This window comes from Neolamprologus brichardi, chromosome 5, assembly GCF_056152115.1.
Source record: "Neolamprologus brichardi isolate AB-2024 chromosome 5, ASM5615211v1, whole genome shotgun sequence".
NCBI lineage: Eukaryota > Metazoa > Chordata > Actinopteri > Cichliformes > Cichlidae > Neolamprologus > Neolamprologus brichardi.
Window position 1 is genome coordinate 16,174,806 of NC_142108.1, and position 18,185 is coordinate 16,192,990.

General features: G+C 43.6%; 2 protein-coding genes across 3 annotated transcripts; one reads left to right on the plus strand and one right to left on the minus strand.

Moving 5' to 3' along the window:
- Positions 1 to 849: 849 nt before the first annotated feature.
- Positions 850 to 13,014, minus strand: nckipsd (NCK interacting protein with SH3 domain). Of its 2 annotated transcripts, none has more exons than XM_006783375.3 (13): positions 12,251 to 13,014; positions 11,284 to 11,396; positions 10,990 to 11,200; positions 8,911 to 8,986; positions 8,176 to 8,774; positions 5,567 to 5,737; positions 4,986 to 5,072; positions 3,721 to 3,859; positions 3,538 to 3,618; positions 3,191 to 3,319; positions 2,903 to 2,992; positions 2,628 to 2,800; positions 850 to 2,380 (listed from the first exon to the last, which is right to left on the minus strand). In XM_006783375.3, the coding sequence occupies exons 1-13, from the start codon at positions 12,419 to 12,421 to the stop codon at positions 2,156 to 2,158; spliced, it is 2,265 nt and encodes a 754-aa protein (XP_006783438.1). In that variant the 5' UTR covers positions 12,422 to 13,014; the 3' UTR covers positions 850 to 2,155. The 2 variants fall into 2 exon arrangements, with proteins under 2 accessions (XP_006783438.1, XP_006783437.1); XM_006783374.3 differs by having other exon boundaries at positions 8,176 to 8,777.
- ndufaf3 (NADH:ubiquinone oxidoreductase complex assembly factor) lies at positions 12,920 to 17,948 on the plus strand. The gene is made up of 5 exons (XM_006783376.3): positions 12,920 to 13,169; positions 15,140 to 15,335; positions 15,453 to 15,519; positions 16,852 to 16,952; positions 17,070 to 17,948. Exons 1-5 carry the CDS (start codon positions 13,078 to 13,080, stop codon positions 17,187 to 17,189), a joined length of 576 nt encoding a protein of 191 aa, XP_006783439.1. The 5' UTR covers positions 12,920 to 13,077; the 3' UTR covers positions 17,190 to 17,948.
- Positions 17,949 to 18,185: the final 237 nt, after the last annotated feature.

Genomic DNA, 18,185 nt, shown 5'->3' on the forward strand with positions numbered 1-18,185 from the left:
ATTTATGCCTGTGGGCATGATCAAAATGACCTGCTGAAGTTCAAACAGAGCGTGAGAATGGGGAAGAAACAGAGTGTGGCCACCTCTCGCTCTCTTTTCTTCCACAGCGTGTCTTTTGATCTGTCTTACTTAGTTACCTCACCACCAACCGGCCTACAGTTCACACAGGCTGATTAAAACTGGACAATAGAAGATTGGAAAAATGTCTAATGAGTCTAATAAGTTTTGATTTCTGCTGCAACATTCAGACGGTTGGGTCAGAATATAATGAAAGCATAAACGCTGTAACGGTGTAGGGAAAATGTTCTTTGCACATTTTGGATCCCTTTGTGCCAACTGAGCATCGTTTAAACACCACAGCCTGGCTTGGTATTGTTACTGACCATATCCATCCTTCTGTCACCACAGTGTTCCCATCATCCAGTGGCTGCTTCTACCAGGATCATCATGCCGCAAAGCTCAAATCATCTCAAACTGGTTTCTTGAACATGAATATTTCGCTGTTTTCAAAGGGCCACCAGATGCACCCAACAGAGGATGTGATGGAACGGGAGAGTCTCACCACTGATGTGTAGCTGACAAATCTGCAGCAACTCTGCGATGCCGTCATGTCAGTATGAACCAACATCTCAGAGCAATGTTTCCAACACCTTAGTTGTGCAATAATGTTTAAAATAAATTGAATACAATAAATATAAAATAAATAAAAGAATTAAATGATTCTGAACTCTGAATAAAACAAACAAACAGCCAAATCTGACTTCAACATTTGCTGTGTCGTCAGTGCAGTGAAGACTGTGAATGAGGATATTCTGCCCCGCAATCACACTCTCAAAAATACAGTTCACTGTTAAAATAGAGCTTTATTAGTTTCATTATAACACAGCCGCAGCACATTTGCAGACAAAGTGAATCATGGAGACGTTCACCACTCGCACGCGCACAAAGGAACGCACATACACCGTAAAGAGACACACACAGTCAACCAGAGAATGAAACACTCACACTAAAAGTCTGATATCACTTCTGGATCGTGTCAGGAGAAGCAATGCCAGGGATTAGAAATCAGATAATAACGAACAACATCATCACTACAGTGTTGAGAGGAGGGGAAAAAACAATCAGGGGGAAGGTACGAAAGTATTTAAACCACAATGAGATCAAATAAATGCCCTGCATTACAGTTTTTCTCCTTGACTTTAAGTATGAACATGAGAAACTGGAAATCAACAACACTGATAATGTAATAACACTCCTGCCACAGCTCACAAGCCAGTTGTCAGAATTTTGCTTTACTGCAGCACAGAAGCCGTAAACGGTCGATGAGGCGTGATGCTTGAGGAGCTTCGCTTTTGCAGGTACAGAGCAAAAAGCTGTGAGGAAAGTACCAGAGCCAGAAGAGAGACTCGATAATAAGCAGTGGCAGCTTAATCAGCAAAAAGCTTAGTATCGACAACGTGCGAGTCAGACTGTGCTTTTCTCGCCAGAGAAGAAAACTTGCTCAAGTTGTTCTACTTGTCTTAAATTAGGATGGAGGATATGAATAAAAGAGGAAGTCAGTTTTAAGAGTGCGGTGATCTGTGGAGAAAATATCGCTGTCAGTAACACACAGTAGTTTGGTCCCACTAAAAGGGAAGCACGTAAAGATTCAAAGCTTTCTCTCCACGCTGAAGCTGTGGCCTCAAATCATCTACGGTAAGCACTGATTTGCCTTCCTGCTATAAATCTGTAAACTGCAGTCAGTTTGGTTAGAATAGAGTTTACCTGTGGTTATTAGTCAGTTAATTTCAACAATACTTTTAGGTGCATGCAGTTAGTCCACGTAAGCTTCACAAGGACATTATTGCTAAGGATTTGCTTTGAGAAGAGCTTCAAGGATTGGCCACTTACTAATTCACCAAATATGGCACAAACCTTTTGTGCATTTGTCAGATTTCTTCCTTCTTAAACACTCACATACTCTCACACACTCATTATTCAAATAACACTCAGCATCCCACGCACGCTGCAGCACTGGAGTAAACACCGGCTTCTCTCAGCACGGGCCGGCGCGGGGTACGAGCCGTCTTCAAACGTCCGCTCTTCCTCTTTTAATCTTTACCGTACCTCGCCGCAGTAGCTGGGAGCAGACTACAGTTTGTGATACTGGCACCGGTTAGTCCTGGTTCTCGCAGATCTGCGGGAACTCCTTGTAGATCTGCTGCACGATCAGCTTATCCATCTGTTTCGCTGTAGCGCTCCCTTCATCCTCGCCGGGATCTTCTTCCTCCCTGAGAATCCTCTGCAGTGTCCCCTGCAGATCCGACAGGCGGTGCTGGTGCTCGAGGTAGTCCGTCGAGCGCATTATCGAGTGCATGAGGGAGAGATACTCCATCCGCAGCTTCACAGGGAGGGACAAGGAGAGAAAATAATCATGTGCCTGACAAATATGGTTGCAGTGCATCCATGAAATATGATTTCCCCCTTTTGTTTGACAGTTTGACTTAAAAGTTTTGCCTTTGAATCCCGTAACCCAAACAAGCAAACAACAGAATCACCCCTCTCTCTCTTTCCAGAGCCACAGTGGCCCACTAAAGCCCACTTCCTTATCAGCAACTTAATTACATCAGCAGCTTTCAGTGTCCCACCTTGTCACCAGGTGAAAGGTCAGATATCTGTCGAACGGCGATGTCGATCATCACCATCATGTCGGTGCGGTAGAAGATGTCGGCAGTCTCTCGGCTGGCGAAAACATCCTGCAGGAACTTGAGCACCGAGTGCGGTGCAGGTGGAGTGTGTTTGAACATGCACACGGGGTCGTCTGGGGGCGGGAAAGGACATGAAAAATGTAAAAAAAGAAGACGTATGAAGAATATTTATGAAGGATAAACGTGAGGACGCTCCCAAAAATAGTTTCTTTTACCGCCTCTGTTCAGGAGCAGCAGCACTTTCTCTGAGAGGATCTTGACGTTTTTCTGCTTCAGTTCGTTCATGATCACGTTGTTGCTGGGAACTGGTTGACACAAACATGCAGCACAACTATTAAACTCCTTTCTACGTAAATCAATTTCAAGGCAAAAATGATCCAGAGAACACTGAAATTATGGCCTTGCTCCATTTGTTATAATTACAAATAAAACAAACTCCTTCAGGTTCCTGTTATGATTTGTACAAAAATGCTGATAAAAGCGTCTGTGGAGGCTGTTCTCACCAGTGTGGTGCAGGTTGAAGGAAAGCACGAGGTTCAGGAAGATGTCAGGCAGCTGCTCTGTGGGATCAGAGGGATGCCCGTCCTCCACCACACCCAGCAGAAACTGAACAAACTCGGCATTCAAGTGTTCTGCAAGCAGGGAGAGTCCAGTGTTTTTATTACTGCACACAATAGCCTTTAGGCTGAGCTTTTAAATCACACGTGTCAAACTTCTTGATGTGTTTAGCTTGAATAAGCCTCTCATAATGTGCTGGAAATGATGACAAAAGCACAGCCAGGAAGCTGAACTCAAAGCACTGCTTTGTGTCACACAGCAGATTCATCCAATGATGAGAGAGCGGACATACCGTAGTGATGATATGGAACCTGCTCTCCCATTGAGAATATCATAGTTAGCAGCAAAGCTGTGTAGCACATCTTCTGGTGTTCTGAAGGAAAAACATTAAAAAAAAAAAGAGTGAATCAGACAAACGTGGCTAACTTTAACTGAGCTATAAAATAAGAGGAACTGCAATGAGTGACATTTTCACCTTGTGTGTCAGTCTGAAGATCTCTGGCCAGCTCCATGGGGAGGATGGAGTTGAGAAGGGCGGAGATGAGAGCAGCATCCAGGCTGCACATCGCCCCAAAAACTTTGAGCAGCAACAGCCGCAAAGACACACGGTGCTCCTGCACGAAGGCGACAACGACACCGGATCATCACACAACACACACAACAACAGTAAAGCTCTGACTGAGGTCAGCCAGGCTGAACAAGGGCGGCTCTGACAGATGCTTCACACAGAGATATCCAACTACACAAACACGAACATCGTGCTGATTTTGGGCTTTTAATGGTTTCTTTGAACTGTTTGTCCAGAGTCAGATGATTGTACAGCACAGACCGGACACTTTTGGAAGCCATCATAAAGCTTCTGGAACAACTCTGGGCTCTTCTTCTTGGAAGAATCGATAAAGTTCATTTAAACTGGTTGGTTCCTGGCATGGGCTCAACTTTTAGGTGCAGCAAATGATTAATAGGGTTATGGTCAGGCCTTTGGGAAGCTTTTCCACATGACTAATGCTAGCCTGTTTTAGTCAAAACCAGCAATCAGTGTCCTGTCTGAAAACCCGGTTGTGTCCAAGTTTCAGTCATCTAGCTGTTGATTTGAGGTGAAGTTGAAGAATTTGGAGGTAGTTGTCCTCCTTCATTATTCCATCCACTTTATGCAATGTACCAATACCACTGGAAACAAAACAGTCCAGAGCGTGATGCTACCACCACCATGTTTGACAGCTGATCATCAAACATTTCTCTAGAAGGTTTTCCCGTTGTTCCGAGTTAATCCAGCAAATGCTGTCAAACGAATCAATTTTTACGCAGGCAAAGAGAAACTACCAGTCGTATCAGTCATGATACAATCACGTTATTAGGCCTTGGTCTTTTCAAGTTAAAAAGCACTGTAGGACCTTCAGCACTACTTATTAAAAGATTACAGAGGTGTATCTATACTTTTGACCTTCAGAGAAAATACAAAATAAATCCAAACTTGTTGAACCCAGTTCTTGTTTTTTAAAGCCATTAAAGATGTATGATGTACAATTATTCCATCCTGGTAAAAGGAGAGTTTAAATAAATAACTAAAAGCCCAAAATGATGACATTCAATGTAACTTCTTACCAAAAATATGAAAAATATCAAACACACAATATTTGCCGCAGTTCTTTCTGAGGCATCACGACATTTTACGGCCGATGCTTTATTTTTATTTGAGTCAAACATCAAATCCTTTGTTGTGTTCACATCACATCTCACCATCTGATAATAGGAAACCAGGGACAGCACGTTCTCAAAGTGGTTGGCCTTGCACATCCTCTTACACACTTCTGGATCTGCATCGGTCTGAGGACACAAAGCAAAGGCAGTCACATTACATAACAATGAAACTTCATAATCCCCAAACAATCAGACTCCCACACATCGCAGGAGCGCCATTAACAGCTCATCTGGGCATCCCACTGTGGCTCAGCGGAAACTGCCAACAAAGCTCATTCAGCAGCCTGAAGCGGTTCCAGATTCAGTCTTTAAGTGCGTCGCTGGATTTGGGAGCCGTCTGAGCCGCTCTGATCCTATCAGACGCGTCTGGTATTTACTACACAACATCTGGACGCGTCCTGGGTTTGCATCACAGGCTTATCAGAGGAAATGTTCACATCACAATCATAACAACAGATCAGTCCTGTCTACTAGGTATGTAAAAACACATTGAAAAGCTTCCCTCTCCTGACCTAAATCCACTTCCTTTCAGTTTCCTTGGAAGTTTCCTCTTCTTCTTCTTCTTGCTTGTTACAGCTTTATAAATGAATCCCGTTGGCATATTTAACAGAAACGCCTACCAGTATCTTCAGCAGCTCCTCGAGGTAGCAGGCGATGAGAGCGTGATCTTCATGAAGCGCCCAGCTACGCTGCTGGGAGTCGTCCCGGTGACGGGCGAGGTCGCTGAAGATTACCTCCAGCCGCTGTTCATCGTGACACACCTGGCCCTGCGGCAGCGCCGCACTCAGGTCCTACAGGGACGGATAAGAAACATCAGCACACGCCTGCATTTGTTTAACCCGTTACAGCGAACACACAGACTCACACTAAAGGACAGACAAAACAACACTTTTGTTTTCTGTTTAGTGGACGGCTGGAGTTGTATTTCAGGTCACCTGGCTTTCGCTCTCATGTTTCTCTGTTCTTGTCTTCATGAAGAGAGAAAAACATTTATTTTCTAATCATTTCACTGCGTTTGAAACCTTCCAAAGAGAAGCCTCCTTCTTCTTTTTGATCAGAGACACACGAGCAAAGAATTTACTGGAACTTTTTGACTAAAAACACCCAAATAAAAAACTATTCCCTACTGCTGCTGTAACATAACGAAAACCATCACTATTACATATCTCCAAACAATTATTAGTTGTGTCATCCTTAAATATAAAAACATTTATCAGAGCAGCTTTAAAGGAGAAGACCAGAGTTTTTTCTTGGTGTTTGTGTTAATCATCTTGGATGTGCGCTAACGGAAACACACAGGGCCGAGCTAGAGGTGGCAGAGTTGAAAGATTTTCATTGGAGGTTAAGCGGGATTAGAAACGAGTCCATTGGAGGGACAGCTCAGGTCGAGCGGTTTGGAGACAAAAATAGAGGCAAGGCTGAGATGGATACAAAAGACACTGAAGAAAAGAAGAAGACCTCAGAGAAGATTCATGGATGCAGCGCAGGAGGATGTGCAGAGCAGTGGTGTGCCAGAGGAGGATGATAGGAAGGCGGTGGTGACGGTGGTGGTGACCCATAAAGGAAGAATCCAATGAAGTCGATGAAGATCTTGGATGTGTGCGGGCAGCACAGCTGGGCACATTGACGGTTGTTTTCCAGACCTTATAAAGAGGCTGTCCTCTGCAGTTCATTAAGAAAGCATTAAAGCCAGCATGAACTGATGAGCCACAAAATTAAACTGGTATATATCTGGATTTTACCAGCACTGACCCCCTTCCCCCCCGTGGTAATGGGACTGGCGTGAGTCCTGGTCCAGGAAGCAGGTTTAGTGAAACTTGTTTTTTTGATACAGCACGAGACTTAACTCTGAGCTAACTCTGAATCTAACCAGCTTTCTGGCAGGTCTGTGTCTGCCCCCTCCCCTCCTTTGCTGAACCTGAAACATCTGTCTGACATTCAGTTTCATTTCCTCACTCACACGGTCCACATCAAAGCTCATATCACAGCTCACAGACGGCATCTTGTTACAATTTATATAAATATTTGAGTCAAGACTGTGCACTGATGCGCTGAGACTCTAAAATGGGAAGAAATGTGGTTTAAAGTGGGGCTTTGAATCCCGGCTGCAGGCGGTCTGAACCTTTGTGGCAGCATTTCATCATAAAACAGATGACAGGCTGGAAGAAAAGATGAGAACAATAAAATAAAACTGTTGAGAACAATAAAAAGAATCTAAGAAATATTTACTTTAAACCCTGAGATCCTTTCCACTACAAATCACCAAAATCAGTCTTCCTGATTTCAAAGGTACATGAGCTGCGTCTCATCTGCCACGTTCTTCATCCCTCTCAGCTGAATAATGATATCTGAGGCTTTAATACTTCTATCATGAACATTTAAGTTGGGCGTTGACACTGAATCATTTCTCTGCTCCTGCTTTTTCTTCATCGCGGTCCGCATCGGCACAAATTAACATTTCACTGGATTCTATTGGACGCTCTTCATCTACCTGTTGCCATGGTGAATCCTGCATGTGCTTAACTCGGGGTGAACATACTCTGAGTTGACTGATAAGATTTTCTGGAAGTGACCACTCATGTTTCCCATCTCAGATTTAAATGTTTGGTTCAGAGTTTGTTAAACCTGCTTTCTGGAATTCCCAATCAGGATCACAATCAAAGCCATGGAGTAGAACAAACCAGACCCACGAAGGCTCCACCCCCTTGAGCCCAGCTGATCTGCTGCCAAACACCACAGGACAGCACCCTACTCATGTCCTGAGAGTTTGAAGTTGCCATAGCAACACAAGGCAGGCTGTTTAACACTGTGGCTGACTCTAATTTTGTTTTTGTTTGAACTTCTTCTTTCTTTTTCCAGCTCCCTCTTTCTTAGCTCTAAGTTGAGTGTTTTACATATTAAAACAACCTGAAGAGACCGCAGACTATTCGAGCTCTTCGACAGGATGTGTGCACACATGTCAGCGTGTAAACACGGGATGGAGCCACAAGTTGGCATCTACTGGGATTTGGGGTCACATTACCCACTCCACCACAATCTCCACCTGACAGCAGTGGAAACAGAAAAGCGTGACGCTTGTATCTAAAGATGAGTGAGTGACACTGTGTGAACTGCCCTCGCTGCTAAATGCAGCGGGAGCTGAAACTCTAAACGACTCCGGCGTTCTGCTCTCAAACTGGCCGGGCGCCAGCGTGCTGGAGCCACGCCATGTGATGAAAACAAATCTGACCTTGCTCTCCACCAACGAGACGAGGACTTGCTCCAAAGCGGGGGAGGCCTGCGGCAAAGTGGTCTGCAGATGGGCGACAACCACGCCGACGGCGACCCGCGACAGCTCGTAGCTCAAGCCCGTGTTCTTTCGCACCAGCTCGATCAGTTCAGCTCCAATGGTCATGGGAACCACCTCAGAGGTCGAGGAGCTGCCAGGAGGGTTTTCAGCGACAGGCGGGGGGGCGACGGGCCACTCAGGCTCCCGCTGGTCCTCCTCAGCAGCAGGAGCAGCAGGAGCAGCAGGAGCAGCAGGCTGAGGAGGCTGAGGAGGGGTGCTGAGCTGGGAGGGTGGGGTAGGCGGGGGGGGCTGCGGTGCGGGGCTTTTCTTTGCAGGAGCCGGCTGAGGAGACGAGTCAGAGGGCAGCAGGTCCGGAGGCGGCCCGGGGGGCTTGACACGGGACGGTACAGGAGGAGGAGGGGTGCTGGAAATACTTGGCAGACTGACTTCAGAGGAGATCGGAGAGAGGGAGGAGCCCGTGTCTATGGAGGTGGTGCTGATCGAGAGGGAGGGAGCAGGGGACGAGGGAAGAGAGGACACTCTGGAGGGGACCTCTGGCTCTGCTGAGAGAGACGAAGAGAGCTCCAGTTACAGAAAGCAGAGTGCAAACAGGAATGACTAAGAATAGAGCTGCAGGAGCGAAAACACTGAGGGCGTAATCTGTTTTTAGGTGACGAGTGCAAGGCTTAAAGTCACCTGGACGCCGGTGGTTCCTCTGCTTTTCAGGGGGAGGCGGAGTGATCGGAGCAGCACGCCGGGCCTGAGGTGGCACCTGATGGAAGGGACGGAGACAACAAACATGTCATCTCGCGGTCCAGGAGGAGCACAGCTGGCTGATGGAGACTTAACTTCCACAGCTCAGCATTAACATTGAACTCAGAGAACTAATCTTTTTAAGATAAAATAATCTCATCAAACACTCAAAAATATCCACAGAAAAAATGTATTCGCGTTCCTATTTTTCTATAAAATTAGATTTAAAAAATGTGTTTTTTGATGTGGTGATATTTTCTTTTGTGCACAGATTATTCTTATTCTCAAATTAACTTCATTTCATCTTTTCTCCACAGAGGAGAAAGATCCAGATTCATGTCGCTGCTCATCGTCTATTATTACAAAATAATTATGGGTCACAGTAATTACCAACTAGTAGCAAAAAAAAAGGGCTCACAAACAAAGCTCCCACATTTCAGGTCCCTTGTGAAACCTGAACAGCACATATTAAAGAAGATTAATGGCACAATCACAAAGACGACCAAGTGTACTTACAATTATACTAACAAAAATAATAAAAAATTGTTGGGTTAAAAAATGTTGTGTATAAAATCAAGACAGACACTGAAAGCAGGTCACGCTGTGGAGGAACCAATGAGCAGATCAACCTGTTGTCTGAGCTTCATGAAAACTCATTTACACTCCAGCTAATATCATCGCCTTTCACAAATAGATCAGTACTGGGACACGCATTATAATGCAAAAGGTCTTGAGGAACGCCTCATTCGTTATGTGCTTGAAATGCACTTGAAAGTCAATATTTGGTATCATGGTTCAAATACAGCAAGTTTCTCAAACTGCTTTATACAACATGCCTCACAGACCCATTCACACCCATTCATATAAGCACTTTTTTCTACAATTAAGTGCTTTCTGTCTGACATTCACACACATTCATACTCCCATGAAGGCATTACAGAGCAACTCAGGGTCAGTATCTTGCCCAAGGATATCTGGCATGCAGACTGAACCACCGACCTTCCTATTAGCACAAGACCTGCTCTACGTCCTGAGCCACAGCCGCCTCTTCAGCACAGCCTGAACTCTCTTAGTCAAACTTTCTTCTAGTTTCTTTAAGCAGTCTTCAGGAATAGTTCTCCAGGCTTCTTGAAGGACATTCAGAGCTCTTTTTGGCTGCCTTTTATTTCATTCTGTCAAAGTGATCGCACACAGCTTCAGTAATGTTGAGTCTGAATTTGGATTCATCGCTCCCTCCGCTGTTGCCACTGATTTTTAATAGATCAACTGCAGGGCCAGATGAATTGTTCAGGTACTGTGTCAGGTCTTTGCTGCATTTCTGTTGGCCATGACTTTCAGATACTGTTCATCAGCTTTTTTTAATACCTGACACTTCCTCTTTTATTCTTCACCTGTCCAGTTTCCTCATATTTATTAAGTACACACTAACTGGTTCTTTCCTGTGTTGTCTATTATATGTAGACACAACGTTGGTTCATCCTTTGAGTTAGGTGCCTTTTGTATGGTTGAATGATTCACAGTCAGTTTACAGGTAAAAGGATTGAACTGAAAATAAGTTTAAAAAAAAACAGCAAATGTTCAAAGAGAAACTCTAAAAGACCTTCAGAAAGCCTGGAGAACTATTGCTTAAGACCACTTAAAAAACTTTGTCTGACATCTTGAAAGGAAAATATAAAGAAATGAGGAGTGGCTCAAGACTTTTGCACAGTGCTGTATGATACACAAACACCAGTATGAAACTTTTCTTCATTTTTTTTCAGAACATTGTTTAGAAATGCGACCCGACAGGTACAGAGCGGCTCTGACTCCACTCTTTAAACTCCTTTTTCGCAGCACATGGACCAGAGCAGCATCACAGCTGAGTAGACAATAATAAAAAATAATATTTATATGTATATATCAGATTGATTGCCATGCCCTGCACCTCTTGCGTGCACCGAGGCTTTTTCATGTTAATAATTCACATTTATATTAACAGATTAATTGGAGCATGAGGTAAGAAAAACTGCACCTGCTTGTTACCTGATAAAAACCCTGTTGTCCTTGCATACTGTCCATGCTTCCTGATAACGGCACGCTTCCCTGTCGTTGATAGTCTCTGCTAAGGCCATTGGGTGGAGGAGGGGTTTGACTGAGCGATATCTCACTGCTTGAAGATGGCAGGCCCTGTTTGTGACTGGCGGAGGAGGAACTTCGCCGAGCGAGGGTCTCCTTTCTGTGATGGATGAGCTTTCTGCGACAGAGGAGGGCAGCGATTCAAACATAGCGCACAGAGAAACACTGAGCTGTACCATCTCCATAAAGAGCTTCACTCACTGCAGAACATCCCGCTGCTCCAGATTGTATTTGCCTCCATTCTTTAAGGCCACATTGTGGATTCCTTCGATCGCTCTGTCGATGGACTGCAGTACCTCATCCTGCTCCGGAGCCTGAGAGAGACACGCGGGGGATAAACTCAATGAAATATTAAGTGGCATACAAAATGATCAAAACCGGGCAAGCCATATGGCTCTGAGGCTGAGACAAACTGGGACAGTTATCTAACATGAACAGCCTTTTAACCAGAGTCACACATGCTCACTGAGGCTGCACATTCAGGCCAATGTCATTAATTACAGGAGTCAGCGCTCCTCTCCTGTGAGACACTTTTTTTTCCTTTTAAATAACATGCTCTGACTAGTTCACTATGAGTCTGGAGACTGTTGAGCTCATCTGGGTGTGACTGAGAGGGAACCAAAGTTATGTGGAAGGAACAGCTACTTTTGAAAACAATGAGAGAGCAGAAAATCCTCAGAATGAAAATGATACACAGTCACAGGAGGAGATTAGTTAATCTGAGCAGAAACAATGGCTCTGTGTGGTGGTGGTGGCCTTGAATCTGCTCTATCTCTCATCCTTACTCAGTATTTCCCCTTGTCATCCTCTTATATTGCATCCTTTCCTGACTCTTTTCCTGTCCCATCCTCCTGCAAGCTCCTCTCTGTCGCAGTCTGCAACTGCAGTGCAGGGAGAAAAAAAGCCATCCCATGTCCCTACATACTGCAACCTTTGCAATAATTTATGGCTTATTATTTCGCAAGCATGCATTCCCCCACCCTGACACCCTCAACATGGCTTGCACTGCAGCACATATAGCGGTACACTGAATCCGTCTGATCGCATCAATTCAGCCGCTTTACTACGCATTCCCTGGATTTCACGTCACCCCAGGGTGCAGCTCGGTCACTGATGCCATTCACTGAAACCAAAGAGGGAAAGTGAGCATTGCAAACATTGTTTTTACCTGGATTTTTTCGATATACGAGGCGGGGATGTAGCCGGTTTCCCCCGAGCTGCAGCGGGACCCCAGCCACCAGTGTTTGTTGCTTCTCTCCAGGATTAGGAAGCTTTCTCCGGCCGCGAAGTGCAGCGAGTTGGGCTCCGAGGATCGGAAGGCGTACAAAGACCGGTACATACTTTAATGACACTTTAAGACAGCGAAACGACCCGATAACGACAGAGAAGGGTTATCTGGAGATAAGCAGTGCCCGAGTGCCGAAATCTGCTCTGCTGGGGTGATTTAAAGCGACTACGAAGGCATGTCTATTTACAATGCAGCTCGGATCATCTGACCCGACTGTTACCGTAAACACCATAGGAGGGCGCTGTCACATCCCACCGAACACGCCCCCCAGACATTTTAATCAAAGACAGAGCTGACTTGGTATTTTATTTTATGTCAACGTTATTGAAATTTCAGCTAAATACGGATAACACCCGACATATAGGCGACAAAAACGGAAATAAAAATGACATTAATATTTTAATATCTATACTTTTACGTAAGAGTTACCTCCACGCGTATGTAACCAACTGTTAGCCGTTATTCCGTTAATTTCACCCCCCTTTTTGTCCTTCAGTACGTATTATTATTATTATTATTATTGTGCATCTGATTAACTTAAATGCGTGATGTAAACAAGATAACGCGATGTTTTTTAAAGAATACACAAAAAAGGAATAAATGAAAGATGTTCGACTTTGCATTACACAGCACCGGAAACGAGTGCCTGGTGTTACACTGTGTTATGCCCCCCAGCCTGCCACCGGTTGGGTCATTTCTCTGTTAACATGGCCACTGCTGCGGTTTTTGCCAGATTTCTCCTTCAGAAATCAACCCAGGGCTTTCTGTTCTCCTCCAGAGCGGTGCCCGCTTTCTCGAGGTAGGGCGGTGTTTCGTTTTAAGGCTCACGTTTCAATTAAGTTCCTATATTTTAACGTTCCTTCTCCCTTGATGAAATACCTGCATTTGTTACAGAAGTCTCCATAAAAATAAGTTATTGTCAGTATGCAGTATCAGTCTTGTCATTTTGCAAATCGCTGTTCCATGAAAAAGCGTAATTTAAGCACAATGACCTCATTAACTTACAGTGTCAAAGTATTTATGAGCATACAACCTGCTATTGTTTTGACTATTATTAGTTGTTCAACACCAAGTAGTCACCAAGTTTCTTTAAGAAGTTTTTTTTTATCCCGCAAACCATCTAAATCTAATTTGACTGTGATATATTAGGTAAAAGATCATATCCTCATATTAAAGAAGCTTAGCGGCTTAATGTTTGTCGTGCCTAAAATGATTTTAAAAAGGTAATAGAAATTATGCAAGCTTGTGTCATGAATGAACTGACTGCTTTATAGGACCCTTTGATTTGGTATCACAGGGCAGCATATTTTATAGTTACACAGCATGAAGCCTGAACCTGAGCACTATTATGGCGAGGAAATGTGACTTGGTGTCAGATTGTCAGGCTAGTCTGAATATTTCAGAAACTGCTGGTCTACTGGGATTTTTCCACACAGCCGTTTCTAAGGTTTACAAAGAACGGTCCAGAAAAAAAATCCTCTGACTAGCAGTTCTCTGGATGAAAATCCCTTCTTTTTGTCAGAGGTTGCAGGAGAATTGTAGGAGAATGGCCAACTTTGTGGTTGACAGAAAGGCAGCAGTAAATCAAATAACCACTTACTGCAGCCGAGGCATGCAGAAAGGCATCTGTAAGTACACAGCATGTCAAACCTGGCATACTTTTGGCCACCTAGTACCAGCTGAGCATCATTTAAACATCACAGTTACCAGATCTCAGTCCATTAGAGCACTTTTGGGATGTGATGGTGGTGGTGTTGCACTGTCTTTGTTTTGTTTTTTTGCAATTTTTGCACACTTGCACTTTATGTAATCATGTATTGATTGTCTGTTATATGTACCACCATGGTCTTGGAGGAACGTTGTCTCGCTTCACTGTGTACTGTACCACTACACATGATTGAAATGACAATAAAGCCACTTGACTTGAGTGTAACTATGCAGCTGATGGGGAAATTTAGATCAACCTAAACTGCAGTTCATCCAGGTTTAAATTTGAGATTATTCTTATTTATTTATTGCATTTGTTCATCATATGGAGGGCCAACACTGATGTTTTGTGCAAGAAGGGTATGATCAATTTGTGCAACAGTATGCTGGAGCTCTTCTCTTAGCCTGTTGTCTGCTGGGAGCATTAGTGCCAGATATGCCAGCAGGACCAACAAACAAATTCACAAGGCTGGAACCATCATTGGTCAGAATCTGGAGCTGTCTGAGTCAGTGAGCGACAGGAGGTCACTGAAGAAACTGCACGTGGACAACCCATCACACCCGCTACACTCCACACAACAGAGGCAGCAGACCTCTCATCTACTACTATCCCATACCTACCTGTCATACATGCTGTTTCCCGGGCTTATATTGCCAGTCGCACTGCTAAAAGCCGCTGGTGAGACTCCATCTGACCAGAGAAGCTCAGAATCAAAGAAGTGCTGATCTAGCTCAGTTTTCTGGAATAGCCTGGAAAGAAAGTGTGACAGCAGGCTAACATTTGCTGCAGCTCCTTAGACGAGCAGATATTTTGGCTCCTGGCTTGCAGAACGAGGCCTAAAGCTTTTGGCTCACATCCTTATCAGTGGGTTGGCGTGTAAAGTGGGCCGTTGGGCAGCAGCTCCGTGGTGCAGCCTGTTTTTTGAAATTCAAAGTGGTGGCGAATGTGCAGAGATTTATATCTGTTTCACACCCACAGTTTTTCAGTACTATAGAAAACAATTGCTACTGTTTATGGTTCTGGTTCTAACTTACTGTGGGGGTTTTGTTGTCTTTCTTTAGCCCATTTTTGTCCCGAGCTCATAGACTGGAACCCTCCGATGATGAGTTGTACCAGCGCACCACAGTCTCTGTCATGCAGAAGGATGTAGACAATGGGGTCCTCATCCACAGCTACAGTTCTGCAGGATTCAATATAGATGGAAACAGGGTGTATGGGCCTTGTGCCGTGCTGCCTCCTGCTATCCTGCAGTGGAAGGTGAAAGTGCTTTCCAGTCTGTCCTTGCAGTTTGTGAAAGTTTATGAAATTCTTTTTTTTTTTTTGTAGTTTATTTTAACAACTATATATGTGTGTTTTTTTTCTCTCTCTCTGCAGATTGGAAGTTCAAAAGATATCACAGAAGAAAGTGTTTCACTCTTCCACATGCTTGAACCAAAAATAGGTACCAATATATGCACTAAAGCAGACCTATATACAGATGACTGATGATTTTGTCAATTCTGCAAATTGAGCATTACAATAATCTAACTTGCTTGATATGAAAGTATGGACCGATTTCACAGAGTCAGTTAAAGATGAGAATTTTTTAAGTGGTAGAAAGCAGTTCTGGTAACCTTGACATGATTATCAAAGCTGAGTTCACTGCAAAATTATGCCATGGTTTCTGGCTTGTTCGAGGTCTTTCAGAGACAGAGTTGATTCATGTGAACAAATCTTCTATCTCTGACTTTCTGAACCAACAACAAATATCTCTGTCTGGTCTGTTTAGTTCTAAAATTTTCTAAACATCCAGTAATTTTTCAGAGTAAAATTATCATCAACGTGAAATGATAGGTAGAACCATGTATCATCTGCATAAGAATATATATTCTGTCTTTTTTAAAGATGGAACCATACAGGAACATTTAAAGGTTAGAGAGGTAAAGAACCAAGGGCAGACCCCTGAGGAACCCCTGATTAAATTTTTACTTTTGGAGTTTTTTTGGAGGTATGATTCAGTACAATTCAATTTTATTTATATAGTCAACAACGACAACAGTTGACTCAGGTCACTTTGTATTGTAAGATTCATTATTGTGATGAAAACCAATCGAGGACCGGACCTGTTAAACCATCTGCATCATGAAGGCTTTAAATTAAAATGTCATGACCAACAGTGTCGAAGCAGAACTAGCAGATATTTTGTTTGTTTGATTTTTTTTTTCTAAGCTAGTTTTTAACCAAGACTAAATACTGAGAAAAGTGAGTTGGTCCACAGTTATTTAAAAAACCAAAGCATTTGCTGGGTTATCTGTCATGGTTCCCGTCTTGAAAGTCTGCTCCGGCTCATTAGTCAGCACCACCAACACTCTGTATGTGGACTTGTGAAAGTGTGAGAAAGTGAGCAGTGGCAGTGAGAAAGTGCAGCTCCGTTTGTATAGGGGCTACACCACAAAGTTGGCACAGTCGCTTCTCTTTTGGCAAACGTCTGTTCATTTGTCTGCCTGTTTTAACAGTCGGGCAGCGAGCGCACTCAGTCTGTTTCAGCTCAGTCTTTGTACATGAGAATCATTTGTGTTCCAGTGAGTGAGGTACATTAATGTCCTTGCCAGAGTGTCCACTCTCTTCTATGTGTCCACTAAAATGTTATTTGTCATTTTGTCATCAACACTAAACAAAATTATGTCCCCATTAAATTTTGGTGTAATTTCTTTACCTTATTTTATTGGTTTTATTGGCCCTCATTGAATGGAAATATATCTGCCTCATTGTCTGTTCTTCCTGGTTTGTGAAGAGATTCTCGTGCTGGGCACAGGCACACGACTGGAACGAATCAACCCCTCGGTGCTCGCACTTCTGAAGAGTAAAGGCATCTCTGTGGAGGTGCAGGACACGGTAAAATACAAGTGATCCTGTTCTCTTTCTGACAGCATAGCATGAGCTAACAGACACTGAAATACTTCTTATTGTCTCTTTTTATGTCTTTTTTCATTCATTTATTCTGATTTGCAGCCAAACGCATGTGCAACCTTCAACTTCCTAATGAGTGAGCGAAGAATTGTAGCTGCAGGCCTCATCCCTCCGTCACCCAGCACAGCACTTGAAGTCCTTGGGAACAACAACAACATGTAGAAGGTGATCACTGCAGGTGGTCAGCAGTTCACTGATGATCTGCCTGTGCACAAAACTCCAGTAGTAACAAGCTCCAACACTTTATTACAACACTTATTTCCTTATAGACAAAGTTAAGTGACTCTTTTACGCCTTTCCTGACATTTATAGTGTCGTACCAGAGGATGTTCATTTAAAACTTCTTTTTAAACTTTGTCTCTGAATGATGTCAGTGGGAGCTGTTACCTTTAATGTGGTCATCTAAGGCGCACACCTCTGGCTGTTCAAACCTGTTTGGAAAGATCAGCCAGTCAGGAGAAGCTAGCTCAAGGGTCAGGAGTTAAAATGCTAAAAGCTTAATTCATACAGCTGAGGGCTGCACAAAGGCCCAGTGTAACAAACTATCTGACAGTCTATAAATACAGAGCTGTAAACGAGCACAGTAGCAGCCACCTTCACCCAGTGGTCTCTGTGAGGTTTGTGTACCAGTGAATGCTGATCTTGGGTTTCCTGTCACACATTTCAGTCAGCATGTGGTTGCACACAAAAGTGTCTCACATCACTGTTGTAATTCTGCTTATAGCTGCTTATAGCTCTGTGTGCATGAGTTTAAAAGAAGACTCAACTCAAGGAAACCAGAATTGGACTGTAATAAAGTGTAAGCATGTTCTTATATATAAACACAGGTTTTGCTTGTATAAAAATATAAATGCTTTACATACTGCAGCATAAGTGTAATGTATTATGTTTTACAATAAATCAGTAGTAAGATCACCTCAGTAGGCAGTGTTTTCATTTTGAATGTGATCTGGGCAGCAGTTAAAGGGGATTGTTTGTTAAAGAAATAGTTTTAATGTGGCTACCAGAGGTGCTGGTGGCTGGTGTCCTTCATTTGGATAAGCCTCTTTACTCCGTGCGTCTGTCCGTCCTATGCATCCAGCACGCTGCCGCTGACAAGCTGTTTGTGCAGCACCTAATTTATTGGCTTTGTCCTTCTCACACATAAGCCCCACAGAT

What these genes read in the sequence shown, in the direction of transcription:
- nckipsd (XM_006783374.3), bottom strand. Translation starts at nt 12,421, where the DNA reads ATGTACCGGTCTTTGTACGCCTTCCGATCCTCGGAGCCCAACTCGCTG. An exon ending in GAGGAACCACCGGCGTCCAG is followed by an intron (nt 8,778 to 8,910) that starts GTGACTTTAAGC and finishes CGTCTCTCTCAG; the next exon opens with CAGAGCCAGAGGTCCCCTCC. An exon ending in TCTTCAGACTGACACACAAG is followed by an intron (nt 3,619 to 3,720) that starts GTGAAAATGTCA and finishes TTTTTCCTTCAG; the next exon opens with AACACCAGAAGATGTGCTAC.
- ndufaf3 (XM_006783376.3), top strand. Translation starts at nt 13,078, where the DNA reads ATGGCCACTGCTGCGGTTTTTGCCAGATTTCTCCTTCAGAAATCAACC. An exon ending in GCGGTGCCCGCTTTCTCGAG is followed by an intron (nt 13,170 to 15,139) that starts GTAGGGCGGTGT and finishes GTCTTTCTTTAG; the next exon opens with CCCATTTTTGTCCCGAGCTC. An exon ending in CATGCTTGAACCAAAAATAG is followed by an intron (nt 15,520 to 16,851) that starts GTACCAATATAT and finishes TGGTTTGTGAAG; the next exon opens with AGATTCTCGTGCTGGGCACA.